Source organism: Orycteropus afer, unplaced genomic scaffold (assembly GCF_000298275.1).
Source record: "Orycteropus afer afer isolate SDZICR_OR568_19922 unplaced genomic scaffold, OryAfe1.0 scaffold00020, whole genome shotgun sequence".
In the NCBI taxonomy this organism is placed as follows: domain Eukaryota; kingdom Metazoa; phylum Chordata; class Mammalia; order Tubulidentata; family Orycteropodidae; genus Orycteropus; species Orycteropus afer.
The window spans coordinates 4,094,647-4,111,868 of record NW_006921607.1 but is presented as its reverse complement, the minus strand read 5'-3'; the positions used below and the strand labels follow the sequence as shown (position 1 = coordinate 4,111,868).

The 17,222-nt window shown below is 39.5% G+C and overlaps 1 protein-coding gene across 1 annotated transcript in view; it reads right to left on the bottom strand.

The window, feature by feature from the left end:
* Positions 1-1,025, bottom strand: part of LOC103214195 (signal-regulatory protein beta-1) — a 15,483-nt gene extending 14,458 nt beyond the window's left edge. The window contains exon 1 of the mRNA XM_007960025.1: positions 953-1,025. Coding sequence (XP_007958216.1) covers positions 953-1,025 — 73 coding nt within the window. The remainder of the gene's footprint in view (positions 1-952) is intronic.
* Positions 1,026-17,222: the final 16,197 nt, after the last annotated feature.

The following is a 17,222-nucleotide window of genomic DNA, read 5'->3' as shown; positions in this document are numbered from 1 at the left end:
GATACTGCCTTGGAAACCCAAGGAGGGGTCGCTATGAGTTGGGTCCGACTTAATGGCACATAACAACAACAACAGGTGGTTGGTCGTGCAATGGTTAAGTGCTTGGCTGCTAACCAAAAGTGTAGTGCTTTGAACCCACCTAGCAGCTCCACAGGAGATAGACCTGATGATCTGTTTCCATAAACATGACAGCCGAGAAGACCACACACACACACACACACATATACATACATACATACATATGTAGATATGTATACATGTAAATAGGCAGTCCTGCCTCCCAGGTTCCATGATCTTCAGCAGGACCAAGCAGAACAATGCTGCACCCCCACCTCCTCCTTCAGGATGGCGCCAGATCCTGCAGGTGAAGCCCCAGTGGATCATGGGGTCTTCACAGGGTGTAGCATTGATTCTGACTCTTGGTGAAAACATCTGTGTCAGGGTAGAACTGTGCTCTCCATGTATTTTCCAGTGACTGTGATCTTTCAGAAGCAGATAACCAGGACTTTCTACTGAGGCACCTCTGATGGACTCGAACAACTAACCTTTCAGTTAGTGGCTAAACACCATCCAGTGACTTTGAGGGTGGTGAGGAAGGATGGGAAGAAGGACTAAGATTCCTGTTAGGTAAATTCTGCCTGGACCTAGGTGAGAGAAGAAAGGACCCCTCCAAGAAATAAGATCTAGAGCAGAACTAAGACTTCTAGCAGGGATGTCTTTGGGAATTCCTTGTTATAAAAACTACCATTTTTGGGAAATGTTTCAAAGAGAAACAGGTAAAGGAGAAGGAGGCCTAAGGACTGTGAAGTCATTTAAGGAGAAGGAAAGGGACAGAAGGCAAGGTGGTAAGGTACAGACACCCATTTGCCCCACTGCCAAGGGGGGAAAGGTACCACTGTCCAGCTCAGGCAAGCAGCCCTGCATGGTGGTGCCTGAGGGCAACCATACTCACCTGTGAGTCCCAGCAGCAGAGGCAGCAGCAAGGAAGGCAGAGACAGGCAGGGCTGGGCGGCAGAGGTGGGCATCCTCGTGGTCCCTGGAGCCTGCTCCGGGCCACTGTTGTCCTGAGGAGGCCCTGGACTCAGCTCTGTGGAGAGAGATGCAACCTATTCTCCTGTCATGTCAGAGGAAGTGATTGTAATAGGAGGAAAGGGCAGTGAGATTCTGGCATTTCCTGCTACTAGATTGTGAAATAGGAACAAGATTAAATGTAAGAAGTTACTGAGAGAAGTGTTCCAAAGAGAGGTCTTGGTCAACTCCTTCAGTGCCCAGGCTCTGTGTCCTGGGTCCTACATGTCATCTCAAGCAGGCTGGTGGCCCTTTCTCATCTAAGAGCCCTGAGGACATGGGCTGGGTGAAAGTTGCTACTCCAGGACTTTGCCACGGTGGAGGGTGTGTTCACTGGGCTCAGGTGAACTGCACAGCTAGAGAGGGGAGGAGAACCACACAGGCCCAGCACTGCATTTAATGGACGTCTCGGGGGATGAAGGTCCTATTTTGCCTACTCCAGTAGTGGTGTCAATTGTTACAATGAGCCTGAGTCAGTGTCTAACTGAGGCCTCTGTATTTGCAACCAGTCCCTGTCTACAGTACAGGGAGTTTCTCCTTTCTCTTTCCTACAGCAGAAGTAGGTTGGTGGACCAAGAAATAAGGACCTGGGAGGAGGTTGTGGTTTCTGTTTTAGAGGATGAAAGAAGGGGGATCATTTTGCAGGGAGGGAAACACACCTAGAAACACAGCTAGGAGGCAGGGTACTTCTGTCTGCCCCCCAGTCTGGGGCCAGTTCTGGGGAGACTGGATGGCGAGAGAAGTGCTCTGATCAAGAATGTGGCCCTGCTTCCCATTTCTGAACAACAGTGACCAGCACACATCACGGTGTCCGGAGTCTCTCAGCCCTGAGCTCTTCCCTTCTGTGGGCCTAATGCCAGGCACTGCTGTCGGTGACAGTTTCTTCTCTGCTCCAGTTCTCTGCCCCCTTTCTAGAAGCTAACTCTATGTTTGTGATGAGAAGGGATAAAACCAAAGGGGAAGTCAGAGACATGACAAGTTTTTCTCAGCCCTTGACACCTGCTGTTTTAGCTTTTTTTTTTTTTCTTTCCCTTGAGCTAGTTTCCATGCAGGGGCTTTGACAATTTGCTGACTACATGTTCCCTGTAGCATCCATCATCTCGACTCCAGTCCCTAATTCAATGGATGACAGATTGCATTCCAGAAATGACCACAATGATATCCCTATCCCACATGCTCTTTGACACCCCTTCCATGCAAGTGTGGGTGTCTAACTCCTTCTCCTGAGTCTTGGCAGGCTGTGACTGTGCCTGAAGTGATGCTCCATGACCCTTAGGCTAGACCATACAGATTCTGGATTTCCACCTTGCCCTTTTGAGACGCTCACTTTTGGAATCTAGCCACCACATGATAAGGAATCCAAACTTGCCCACACAGAGAGATTACATAGCAAAGACACACACAGGAGTTCTACCCCACAGGTCAGCTAATATACAGCCGATGGCCAGAATCCATCACCATATAAATAGAGAGGCCTCCAGAGGACTCTAGCCATCAGCAGTCAAGTCACCTCCAGCTGAATCTTCCCAGCTGAGGTCCCAGACAACAAGCAGCAGGGACAAGCCATTCTTGTTCTGCCCAGTCTGAGTTCCTGACTCACGCTATCAGTGAACATAATAAAATGGTCAGTTTGGCCCCTATACAGACTCTGAAAACACACCTGAGCTGCAGGACTTGGTACTTGGACAAGAGGGAGAAGAGTGGAACACATGAGAACTTAGACCTGAAGGTGTAAGATTCAGGTCCCCTTGTCTTCCCTTCTAAGGAGGTGGGATGAGCCCTTGGTTCTCCTGTTGGGCTGCTCTGGGCCTTGTCTCTGAGCCCTCTGCCTGTGGTGTGAAGAGGAGGGTGGGAAGCAGACAGTCACAAAGGGAGGCTTATAAAACTCCCTGTGCTGTATTTCTCCTTCCTGCATCTAAGCTCTCTGGGGAGGAAGGCTGCAGCAGAGATTGAAGTTCACACAGCACAGAGAAGCGAGTTGCTGTGGGGAAGCTGGTTCATCCCTCCATTCACTCACTCAATGTTTGCTTCCCAAGTGTCTGCACTTATACTCAACATGGGGGGCAGAAGGAATGGATAGTCCGCTCTGTGATGACAGACACAGCCTGCTCCTGGGACTTAACCCCCTCTGATGACCCTAGGACAACTTCTGCAAATTCTATATCAAGTCCTATTTTCCTCATTAATTCACATGACATGGAACTTCTCAGAGGGTATCAGGAGACTTGTGGGGAAGTCAGGTCCCTGGGTGGTGCAAATGGTTTCTACTCAGCTACCAACTGAAAGGATGGCAGTTTGAACCCACCTAGTGATACCATAGAATAAAGGCCTAGTGATCTGTTCCCGCAAAGACTACAGCCAAGAAAACCCTGTGGAGCAGTTTTAATTTGTAACACATGGGGTCACCATGAGTTGGAATCCACTCAAAGGTAACATATATATATTGTTGTTGTTGTTATGTGCCATCAAGTTGGACCTGACTCATAACGACCCCTCCTTGGGTTTCCGAGGCGGTAATAGATTGCCCAGCCTTCCTTCTGAGGAGTGGCTAGTGGGTTTGATTTTCTTTCATTATTTCCTTTACTCCTCAGCATGGTCATATGAGAGGGGTATTATTACCTCCATTTCGGTAAGAAAATTGAAGTTCAGAGATCTTAGGGTCTTTCCAGGGCACAAGGTAGTTAAGAGTCAAACCCACATCTGTCAAAGCTATGCTCATCCTTGTTGCCCCTCTAGATCAAGAAAGGACAGGTACTCAGGATACCCTGGGTACCCTCTGGGGACTAGGAGAGCAATGACACATCAGGGCACAGGAGTGTATGTCGACATTGGCTGTAAATAGAGTATAGACATCATGCCATGGGAAGAACTTCAAGACTGCCCTGCTCAGCACCAGGACCTGGGTTCAATCTGGAACTGAAAACAGATTCAAAGACCTCCTGGCAAGAAATCATTAAGGTCATTCAAGGAATCACAGGTCCCTGGCTTGGCTGGCATTCAAGCATTATCTAGGCCCCCCCACCCACCCACTCTCTGAAACCTACTTGTGAATAGATAAGACCTGAAGAGGATGTGCAGCGAATCATAAATAGGAGCTCTCTCTTGGGGGTTGAATTTGGTAGTCTTGATTCCTAATAGATATTTGGTTTCTAATAGATATTTATACAATTTTGGATTATTTATATGTGTGTGTGTGTGTGTGTGTATGTTTGTGTGTGTGTGTGTGCATGAGAGAGAGAGAAAGAAAGAGAGAGAGAGAGAGAGAGAGAGAGAGAACAGATTTTGCTTTTACAATGTAAAATGTTCTCTGAGAAATTGGTATCGAAATGAAGAGTATAATGTAAGCCTGGATGGCTTACTCTGCAGGTGACATGGAACAGGAAGTCCACTGGAGCAAGAAACACCTTGGCAGAGCTTGTGAGGGTATTATTGTAGACCTTGCTGTTCTTTACCTGGAGCACCTGGGTCCAGAGAGATGGGAGTTCCTCCCCATTTTTGAGCCACTTCAGAGTGATGTTACTGGGAAAGGAGTCATAGGACATGCAGCTGAAATTTACACTCTCTCCAATCAGGGCCCTCTCTGAGGGGCCAATTACTACAGGCAAGAGATGGTGGAGCTATAAGAAAGAACATTAATAAACAATTAGTGTTGGTGATTGAGACAGTATTCTATGTGTTTTATATAATTTTAATTCTGACAATACTATCATTAGGATTGGATAATGCCCATTTTATGGATAAAGATATGGAGGCTAGCCAAGGCAAGGAGCATACTAGCACTTGGCACAGCAAGACCAGGATGCAGGTCTCTGACCATGTTCTGTGCTCTTTCCTCAGGCCACATTGTTTCCTTGTTCAGGAGCCACATTCTTATGTCTCTCTCACTTTTAATATTGATTTCTCCTACTACCTATTCTCAACTAATAAAGTTTAAACAGCTTGGAATAGAAAGGAACTTTCTGAACTTGATATTTATCTACCAAACTCCTAAAACATCATCATCCTTAATGTGAAACTTTACAACAACACCCTTTAGAATCACCAACAATAGGATACCCACTCTCATTGTTTCTATTCAACAGTGTACTGGAGATCCCAGCCAATGCAATGAGACCAGAAAAAATAATGAATTAGATTAATTGGGAAGGAAGAAAAAGTGTAGTGTAAACTAACAGAAAATCCAAGTGAATTTGTCGAGTATAAGACTAATGCAACAAAAAACTCACATATACCTAAAGATCTATGGAACAGTGAAAAAAAGTGAGCCAGTCAACCTATGGTGATAAGGAATATGATCTTTTTATAGGGAAAATTTTCAAAAAGTGATTACTACATCTCATTACAAACAGAAAAAATCCAAAACAATTACATTCTTAAATTAAAAAAATTGATGAAAGCTATTAGAAAAAAAATGAAAGAGTAACTTTTGGACTTTGGGCTTGGAAAGAACTTTAAGATGCGATCCTAAAAATTATATATGCAGATAAGGGTTAGGATTACAGTACATATTTTAGATAGATACAATTCATTACATAACCAATGCTATTCTAGGCTTGTCCTATCTTTATATTTTTGGAACAAATAGCTTGTTTTGTAGTTTCACACTTCCGTAGATGGAGAAGAATTTTGTCCCACAATGGATCATACACAGAGTATCATCCATACATAATTTAGGCTATGAAATTTGGGATTTGAGCTGATGAGGAGATTTGGGACTTGGTTGTGACTTTTGGGGATGTTGCAATGGGATGAATGTATTTTCATGTGGGAGAGATGAAAATCTTTGGGGACCAGAAGGGGACTATAATAAGCTGAATAATGATTCCTCTACAATATGATCTCCTAATCCTTGTAATCTGTGAATATGTTATCTTACTTGGAAAAGAATGAAACACTGCTGGGTCCTGCACCATCCTTGCAATTGTTGCTGTGTTTGAGCTGACGGTTGCAGCCACAGTGTCAACCCATCTAATTGAGGGTCTTCCTCCTCTTTTTTCACTGACTCCCTGCTCTCCAAGGACTGGTCCCTCCTGATAATGTGTCCAAAGTACGTGAGATGAAGTGTCCCCAATCTCCCTTTTGAGAAGCATTCTTGCTGTGCTTCTTCCAAGATAGATTTGCTCATTCTTCTCACAGTGCAAAAAAAAAAAAAAAAAAAAACCCTCAAACTCATTGCCATTGAGTTGATTTCAACTCATAGCAATCCCTTTTGGGTTTCCAAGGTGGTAAATCTTTACAGAAGTAGATTGCCCCATCTTCCTTCCACAGAGCAGATGGTGGGTTTGAACTACCAATTTTCTGGTTAGCATCAAATGCTGTAGGCACTGTTCCACCAGAGCTCCTTCTCTAACAGTTCAAGGTACATGCAATTTTCATCACTAACACCATAATCAAATGTATCAACTCTTCTTTGGTCTTCCTAATTCATTGTCCAGCTCTCGCATGCATACAAGGTGATTGAAAATACCATGGCTTGGGTTAGATGCACTTTCATCCTCAAAGTGATATCTTTACTTTTTAACACTTTAAAGAGGCAGAGTTGCCCAATGCAACATGTCATTTTTCTTCTTGACTACTGCTTCCATGGCATTGATTGTGGATCCAAGTAAAATGAAATCCTTGACAATTTCAGTCTTTTCTCCATTTACCATAATGTTCCTTATTGGTCCAGTTGTGAGGATTTTTGTTTTCTTTATGTTGAGGTGTAATCCATACTGAAGTGATCTTCATCAGTAAGTGCTTCAAGCCCTCTTCACTTAAGCAAGCAAAGTTGTATTATCTGCATATCATGGGTTGTTAATGAGTCTTTCTCCAATCCTGGTGCCTGGTTCTTCTTAATATTATCCAGCTTCTCAGATTATTTGCTCACCATACAGACTGAATAAGTATGGTGAAAAGATACAACCCTATCACACACCTTTCCCAATTTAAGCCATGCAGTGTCCCCTTGTTCTGAATGACTGCTTCTTGATCTATGTACAGGTTCTGCATGAGCACATGTCTATAGTTACTATTTATGTTTTTGAAAAAAAGGTATTTCTAATGAATACCTGTTGGTCTTTCAAAATTCTATCATGCAATCTCTGGCATTGTGTCTATCACCACAGCCATATTTTCCAACTACAAATCCTTCTTTGTTTCCAACTTTAGTATTCTAATTAACAATAATTATCATTGCATCTTAATTGCAATGTTCATTTTCAGACTGCAGAAGATGGTAAATACTTCAATTTCTTCATCTTTAGCATTAATGTTAGTGCATACATTTGAATAATATTCATATTTACTGGTTTTCCTTGTACACAGATGGATATTATCCTGTCACTTACAGTGTTGTACTTCAGGATAGATTTTGAAATGTTCTTTTTAGCACTGAATGTAACATCATTCCTCTTCAATTTATCATTCCTGGCACAGTAAACCATATGATTGTCCAATTCAAAAATGGCCAACAGCTCACTAATGACTAGGATATAAATCTTTAAGTGTTCTATTTCATTTTTGACAACTTACATGTTTTTCAGATTCATATTTTGTGCATTCCATGTTCCAATTACTAATGGATGTTTATAGCTATTTCTTCTCATTTTGAGTCATGACGCATTGGCACATGAAGGTCCTGAAAGTATTACTCCACCCACATCATTAAGGTCAAATCTGCTTTGAGGAGGCAGCTCTTCCCCAGTCGTATTTTGAAGGACTTTCAACCTAAAAGGCTCATTTTCAGGCACTATATCAGATAATGTTATGTTATAATTCATAAGGTATTCACCAGCCAATTTTTTTTTTCAGAAGCAGACCACCACATCCTCCTTCTCACTTTATTGTAGTCTAGAAGTGCTGCTGAAATCTGTGTTTGAAATACCTGCAGCATAGCTTCCAAAATCACAGCAACATGCAAACCATCACAGTTTGACAAATTGACTGACTTGTGGTGGTTGACACCAAATAGGAAAGATAAGGATTAGAAAGGGATTTTCCATTCACAAAACCATGGCAAAATTTGTCATTTTAAAGACCGGGTACTTATATAAATTCTTTGCAAACACTTATTGGGAGTATTCAAGTTTATCTAAGTATCATCCCAAAAGCCAATAACAGCTACAAGAGTTAGATATAGCCAGTCATCATGATAAATGCTTCTCATCTTCTTGCCTGTTAATGATGGCTTGAATTCCCCTTTCAAGTATGTTTTAATAGAAATAAAATCTATGACTATTAACTTTGCATTTTTGTTACCATCTCATAAAAAGGTCATTGCCTGCATATTGTACACAGGATAAAAAATAAAATGAAGAATTGATGTCTCTGTTCCTCCACTGATCTGTAGCCAGCCCTGGTGACCTTCAGGACACTCATAAACTCTGAAGTTCATCTGCTTTTCCTTGGGCTCAAACCACAACTAGTCACCAATGTTTACAAAAATGTCCTTTTGGATGTTCCTTCTTTAAGTTGAAAGATGTGTTCTTTGGAATCACATTGCCCATTAATGTCAATAGGCTTCCTCATTCCTGCACTATTTCTGTTCTCTGGTTAACATGCACTTTTATTTGTTCTGCTTCATTTCCTGTCTACGTTGACTTGCTTTAAGATCCATCAGGGAAGAATCCTTCAGAGTTGTTCCCAATGTACCATGTCAACCTTGGGATGGTGCTTTTCTAACTGCATTATTATACCCCAATTATTTTTGGTAGCCACCAATAACTTAAATGTTTGTTCTCACTATTTGCTCATTACAAATCCCAGGGCAGACTGAAGTATTTCCATGGATGCACGCAATTTTCTACTACTTTGTTGCATGGCTCTGATGTTTCTGTTTTTTGGTGGATGTCCGTAACGAATGTGATTCATCATCAACGTCTTGCAAGTTGATTATAATCCTGAATTTCTTCCTGAGAGTGCTTCATCATCTCTACATATTTGGTGAGAGGTATTTTTTTGGTAGTAAGAGGGCCTGCTGCATTGATGAATTTCTCGATCTTTAACAAGAACTGTAGCATCAGCAAGTCCCTTCTCAATTGTGCAACTCGTTTCTCAGGAAAACACCTGCCAATTCTACTACCTTCCTATAGTCTTCATACCTTTTTTAACTGTTGAAAATTATACATTTATCATAACATTTGCTAATGAAACATCTTTTCAGGTGTATAGCTTTAAAAAAAAAAAAGGAAATAGGAAATCAATTCTTTATTTTAAGCCTTTGAAACTTCTGATTTATTTCAGTGTTGTCACTAGGATTGTTGTCACCCAGGGTGGTAACTCAGACCATATAGTACCCTTAGTATATTTATTATTAATTTTAATAGTGTAATATGTGATAAATATTGTTATAAATAGGAGCTCTGGTAGCATAGTGCCTAAGGCACTTGACTGCTAAGCAGAAGGCTGGAGGTTCAAACCCACCAGCCACTCCTTGGAAGGAAGGTTGGGCAATCTACTTCCATAGTGATACTGCCTCGGAAACCCCAGGGAGGGGTGGCTAAGAGTTGGGTCCAACTCGATGGCACGTAATGACAACAACAACAAAGCTATAAATTGTATAAATGTATTATTTCTTAGATTTTATGAATGCTAACAACAAAACTGTTTTGTAAAATCATTCTACATTGCATTACGTTATTAGTTACAACATTATTAGTAACCGAGTTGAACCCTTTTTTACTTTTCTCTTTTTAATTACTGCTTCATTCCCCCCAAAAGTTATTGATATATGTTCACAAACACTACTTACCACAATATTGTAGGTAAAATATTTAAAATAGAAAATTTGACAAAATCATTGACTATAAAATGACTAGTAGCAACAAAACAATAGCACGGGCTTCTAGCATGTGCAGATGGAACCATGAATTCAAAACATCATTGTAATTGGGTAACAATGATAGCTCTGCCCAGAGCACATTATTGTTGTTGTTGTTATGTGCCGTTGAGTCGGACCCGACTCATAGAGACCACTCCCTGGGTTTCGTAGGCGATATCACTACGGAAGTAGATTGCCCCCATCTTCCTTCTGAGGAGTGGCAGTGGGTTCGAACCGCCAGCCTTCTGGCTAGCAGTCAAGTGCCTTAGGCACTACGCTAGCAGAGCTCCCAGAGCTCATTAGAAGGTTCAAAAAATAAATTAGCATAGAGTTTAACTTTTTAAGTTATTGATACACGTAAGCTTGGTGTATGAAAATTTTTTTGTTGTTAATAGCTAACTACAGGGATATTTTTATAAAAAGTAAAAATTTCTACTGAAACATCGCACAAAAATTTTCTTGTTGTTGTTATGTGCCATCCAGTCAGATCTGACTCATAGTGACCCCTCCTCCTTGGGTTTCCCAGGCCATATCACTATGGAAGTAGATTGCCCAACCTTCCTTCCAAGGAGTGGTTGGTGGGTTTGAACCTCCAGCCTCCTGGTTAGCAGTCAAATGCCTTAGGTACTACACCACCAGAGCTCCCAACAAAAATTTTATAGGCAGTCATTTTGATGTCACCCTGTCTGACAATGTTACCCAGTGTGGCCCACACCACTCACTCCCCTCTAGTGATGCCACTGATTTATTTGTTAATGTGTCATAAGCAAGTCTATCATGATTAATACAAGTAAGAGCAAGTGATTGTGGTCGACGTATTGGTTTTACCATTTATAGTCCCAAGAATGACCTGCTGCAAAGGGTATCAATACATTGGACTTTCAGTTTTTGTTCTGCCTGGAGGTTGCATTCACGCTCCAACATGTTTTACAATACATTGATGGATTTGCTCACAAGCAATAGGCAGGATTTCACTTGACCATACACCTTTATAGTTCATCCTTCATTTCCCATAAAAAGCCAATAGCAAAGAGGCCACTCATGAAACTATCTCCTTTGGAAACTCAGATTGTAAAAGGCTCTGGCGTCTAGTCTTTTATAGGGCTTCACCTTTTCATGTCCTGTTTGTGGACCTTAGAGCAGAGGGCTCTGGAGTCGAGTGCCTGGCTTTTTTCTTTTCTTTCTTTCCAGATGAAATGACTAATTTTAATTGAATCACTTAATTTTCAGAAGAACTGTACACTTACATATTTGATTTATGAAGAACTTCTTTGAGAGTCTACATTAAACTAACTGCAGTTTTTAAAACTTTTAATTTTGAGATAATTGTAGATTTGAATGTAGTTGTAAGAAATAATACAGAAATTTGTGAACACTTTTCTCAGGTTTCTTCAAAAATTGCATTTTGCCAAAGTACAAACAATATCAAAGTCAGAATATCCACTGGTTGTGTTCATATTTCTCAGTTTCACTTGCACTCACTTGTGACTGCATGTGGGTGCGTGCATATCATTCTATGCAATTTCATCACATGTGTTGGTTCACTTGTCCACCACCACAGTCAAGATATAGAATAGAGCTCTGGTGGCAGAATGCCTAAGGGATTTAACTATTAACCAGTAGGCTGGCAGTTCAAACCCAACAGCCACTCCATGGAAGAAAGATTGGACAGTCTTCTTCTGTAGAGATACTGCCCTGGAAACCCAAGGAGAGGTTGCTGTGAGTCAGAATTGACTCCATGGTGGTGAGTTTAGTGAATATCAACACAAGAATCCTTCAGGTTGTCCTTTTATAACCATACCCACTTTCCCCATCCTCTGTCTCTTTTTTTTGTTGTTGTTAGCTGCCTTGATTTTGACTCATGGTGACCCTATGTATGACGCTATGGGTTTTCAAGACTCTACAGGATTTTTAAGGCTGTGAACTTTTGTAAGCAGATGCTAGGCACCTCTGTGTAGGTTTGGACCACCAACCTTTCGGCTAGTAGTCAAGTGCTTAACCATTTGCATGACTCTGGGACTTTTCCATAACCCTCAATAACCACTAATCTCTCCTCCATTATTATAATTTTGTCATTTCAAGAATGTTATAGAAATGAAATCTTAAGTATATAACCCTTGTTATTGTTGTTGTTATATACCATCAAGTCGGACCCAGCTCATAGCGACCCCTTCTTGGGTTTCTGAGGCAGTATCACTATGGGAATAGATTGCCCAACCTTTCTTCTGAAGAGTGGCTGGTGGGTTTGAACTACTGTACAAGTACCAGGCTGTTTTAACTTCCATGGTTACTAGTAGGTTTTGAAGTCAGGTAGCATGAGACCTCATACTTTGTTCTTTAGTAGTGCCTTACTCTGGGGTCCCTTTCCTTTACATATAAAGTTGATGATTAGTTTTTCCATCTCTTTAAGGAAAGCTGATAGAATCTGAATTGGAATTGCATTATATCTGTAGATCATTTGGGTAATATTGACATTTTCATGATGTTGTCTTCCTATCCATGAGCATGATATATTCTTCCATTTATGTAGCTCTCTTTTGGTTTCTTATGATGGTGTTTTGTGGTTTTCTTTGTATAGGTGTTTTTGCATCTCTGGTTAGTTTATTCTTAAGTACTTTATCTTTTGGGTAGGTATTGTAAGTTGTACTGCTTTCCTGATTTCCTTTTCAGATTTGTCTTCCTTGGTGTAAAGGAATTTGACTGATATTTTGTATGTTCATCTTGTACCCTGCCACTTTGTTGAAACTTTTAATTATGTCTAGTAATTTTCTTATTGAGCCTTTGGGTTTTTCTATGTATAAGATCATATCATCTGCAAATAGAGATAGTTTTACTTCTTCTTGGCCAGTTTGGATGCTGTTCCCCCACGCTTTTTGCCTTATTGCTCTAGCTAGGACTTCGATATAATATTGAATAGGAGTGGTGATAAAGGGCAACCTTGTCTGGTTCCCATTCACAAGGGACATGTTTTCAATCTCTCTTCATTGAGAATAATGTTGGCCATTAGTTTTTAATTAGGTTGAGGAAATTTTCTTCTATTCTTATTTTGCTGAGTGTTTTTGTTAAATCAGGAATAAGTGTTGGATTTTGTCAAATGCCTTTTGTTCATTGCTTGATATGATCATGAGATTCTTTTCCTTTGTTTTATTTATGTGGTAGATTATGTTGAATGTTTTTCTAATGTTGAACCATCTTTGCATCTCTGGTATGAATCCCACTTGGTCATGTATTATATTTTTTTAAATACATTGTTGGAGTCTATTGACTAGTATTTTGTTGAGAGTTTTTGCATCTACATTCATGATGGATTTTTGTCTATAATTTTCTTTTTTAGTGGTATCTTTGCCTGGCTTTATTATCAAGGTTGTGTTCACTTCATAAAATGAATTTGAGAGTATTCTCTCATTTTCTGTATTCAGGAGTATTTTGAGTAGAATTGGTGTCATCTCTTCTCTGAATGTTTGGTAGAGTTCACCAGTGAAGTCATCTGGGCTAGGACTTTTTTGTTATTGTTGATAGTTTCCCCCCCCCCTTTTTTTAATGACCTGTTCAATTTCTTATTTAGTTTTGGGTCTGTTCATATTTTCTACCTCAGTATATTTTAATTTAGGTAGGTAGTGTGTTTCTAGAGATATGTCCATTTCTTCTATGTTTTCAAATTTGTCAGAGTACGTCGGTTCATAGTGTCCTGATATTGTCCTTTTTATTTTCATTGGTTCTGTTGTGATATTGCCCATTTCATTTTTTATTCATGTTATTTGCATCTTATCCTCCTTTTTCTTTGTTAACTATGCCAGTGGTTTGTTGACGTTATTAATCTTTTCAAAGGACCAACTTCTAGTCTTGTTAATTCTTTCTATTTTCCTGTTTCATTTATTTCTGCTTGAACCTATTATTTCCTTTCTTCTGGTGACTGGAGGCTTATTTTGCCGCTCTTTTTATAATTGTTGGAGATGTTGAGTTAAGGTGTTTATTTTGGTTGTTTGTGTTTTCATTCTTATTTGATTCAAGGAATGTTTTAATTTCATTTTTTATTTCTTCCATTACCCAGTAGTTTTTACAAAAACAAACAAACAAACAAAAACCCAAACCCTCTGCCATCAAGTCAATTCTGACTCAAAGTGAACCTACAGTGCAGGAGAGAACTGGCCAATAGGTTTTCTAAGGCTGTAAATCTTTGCAGAAGCAGATTGCTTCATCTTTCTCCTGTGGTGTGGCTGGTGGGTTTGAACTGTCAAACTTTACTGTGCAGCCTACTGCTTTAACCACTGTGCCACTAGAGTTCCTTTAATAGTTTTAAGCAGGGTGTTTATTCACTTTCCATGTGTTTGCTTCCCCCCCCCCATCTTCCTATTGCTGATTTCTAATTGTAGCACCTGTGACCTGAGAAGATGCTTTGCAGTATTTTGATATTTTTAAATTTCTTAAGACTTGCTTTTATATAATGGTCTGTTCTGAAGAATGTTCCATGTGTGATAGTAAAGAATGTATATTGTGCTGTTGTTGGGTGAAAACAAAACAAACAAACAAACTCACTGTCATCAAGTCCATTCTGACTCATAATGACACCCATTGGGTTTCTGAGGTGGTAAATCTTTACAGAAGTAGATTGCCCCATCTTTCTTCCATGCAGCAGCTGGTGGGTTATAACCACCAACCTTCTGGATAGCAGTCGAATACCTTAAGTGCTCTGTATGTGTCTATAAGGTCAAGTTGGTTGATTGTATTTTTTAGATCTTCTGTGTCTTTGTTGAGTTTCTTCCTAGTTGTTCTATCCTTCATTGAAAGTGGTATATTAATGTCTCCTACTACTGCAAAGTTTTCTATTTCTCTTTTCAATTTTGTTAAAGTTTGATTTATGGGTCTTGGGGCTCTTTAATTGGGTACACAGATATTTATTATAGTTATGTCCTCAAGTTAAATTGACTCTCTAACCATTATATAATGCCCTTCTTTGTCTCTTACGGTGGCTTTTATCTTAAAGTCTATTTTACCAAAAATTAATATTGGCACTTCTGCTTTTTTGATTGCCATTTGCTTGATATATTTTTTCTAGCCTTTGATTTTTAGTCTATTTTTTGTCTTTGTGTCCAAGTTGTGCGTCTTCTTTACAGAATATCAATGGATTATGTTTTCTTATCCATTCTGCAACTCTCTGTCTCTTCATTGGTGCAGTTAATTCATTTATATTTAGTGTAATTAATGACAAGTATGAATTTATTGCTGACATTTTGTTGTGTGTGTGTGTGTGTGTAGTATTGCTGATTTCTTTGTTCCATATAATTTTCTGTGCTCAGCTCATTTTGTTTATGAATTTTCTTATCATTTCCTTCATTGCTATTGTTTTGTTGTTGTTATTGTTGTTATGTGCCGTCGAGTTGGATCCAACTCATAGTGACCCCTCCTTGGGTTTCTGAGGCAGTATTACTATGGAAGTAGATTGTACCATCTTCCTTCCGAGGAGTGGCTGGTGGGTTTGAACCACCAGCCTTCTGGTTAGCAGTCAAGTGCCTTAGGCACTATGCTACCAGAGCTCCTTGCTATTGTTTTAGTATTTGCTAAATATGTGTGTCTTTCTTCTTTTTATTTTGATGAGAAGGTTTATAAATTTTCTTTGAGGTTACCCTGTGATTTATTATTTTCTTCCCAAGTTTGAAACAGTCTGTTCTATCTTGAAATGATCTTGACTTCCTCTCCATTTGGACTTTCTGTAACTACACTATTTATTCCCTCTTTTTGCTTTGTAGTTGTCATCATTTACAAATTGATATCTCTGGTTTCTTCTTTTCAATCTTGTAAGTTTACTTTACTTTGGATATTTCTATATCTGGGTTGGTTTATGGGTTAAGTCATCATGTGTGTTAATCACAGGTTTTCTGCTGTTGCTGGTTCTCTGTCTGAAGGACTCCCTTTAGCATGTCTTATAAGATTGGTTTGGATTTTTACAAATTGCCTTGATTTCTGTTTATCTGGAAATGTCCCAATTTCATCATCATATTTGAAGAAAAATTTTGTTGGGTATATAATTCTTGGTTGGCAATTTTCTTCTTCCAGAGTGGGTTTTATATGTGTTATTCCATTGCCTTCTCACCTGCATGGTTTCTGACAAGAAATCAGAGTGTAGTCTTACTTGTTGCCCTTTGTAAGTAACTTTTTGTATTTTCTGAGCTGCTTTCATGATTCTTCCTTTGTCTTTGGTTTGGGAAAGCTTGATTATGATATGTCTTGTTGATTTTGTTTTGAGGTCTATCCTGTTTGGGGTTTGTTGAACTTCTTGAATGCATATCTTCTTGTCTTTCACCATATTAGGGATATTCTTTTCCAATAAATCTTTGACAATTTTCTCTGTGGTTTTATTTGTCTCTTCCTGTTCTGGAATTCTGATCACAGATATGTTATTCCTTTTGATGGTGTCTCACATAAATCTTTGTCTTTCTTCATTGCTTTTTTTTTTCTTTTCTGATTTTTCCCTTAACAAAGCAGTATCGAGAGATTAATCTTCAATCTCACTAATTCTGTCTTTCGTTGATTCAATTCTACTCCTTTGCCCTTTCAATGTGTTATCTATTTCTAAAATCCTAGTGTTAATTTTATGGATTTCTATTTGCTTTTTTGTATGGTTTCTAATTTTTCATTTATTTTGCCTTTTGTTCTTGTATTGTTTTCTTGAATTCATCTAGAGTTTTTCTCTATTTTCCTTAATTTTGTCAGTGTTTTTCTTGATCTGCCTTTCTTGATCTGCTAAATATGTGTGTCTTTCTTCTTTTCAGATCTAAAAAATACAGTCCATTAAAGATACCCAAATATTATTCTTTTGAATTCATTATCAGGTAGTTCCAATGTCATAGCCTCCTCAAGGAGGGTTTCTGGCTTTGTATCTTGGTCTCTGTTTGTACTACTTTATCTTTCTTCTTTGTGTTAGTTGTCTCCAAGACATTGTGATGTCATTGTACTTGTATATAATTGGTGAAGTATGCTGGTGTGATTCATTCAGGTTTTTTTTTTTTCCTTTATTTTGTTTTGGTGTATCCGAGCAAGCAGGACTGATGTATTACTCTGTTTGCTAGTTTGGCAGCCTTAAGCACTCACCACCTGCCTCCTGGTGGGTGTAATAAAGGATAAGCTTGTATGCATTGTTCTCTGCTCATGTAGAGAATTTGAGAGTAAGTTGGGCCAGCATTGGCCTCTGTGTATTGTTGATTAGTTGGTGCAGGAGCAGGTGATGGCCCCTACCCAATGGGTGGTGCTGGAGGAGGTACTGATATGGTTGGGTCGTGTGGGCACAGTCACTGTCTCCCATCAGGTGGGACAGAAAAAACAACAACAACAACAAAAATAAATGCAAGAGAACAAA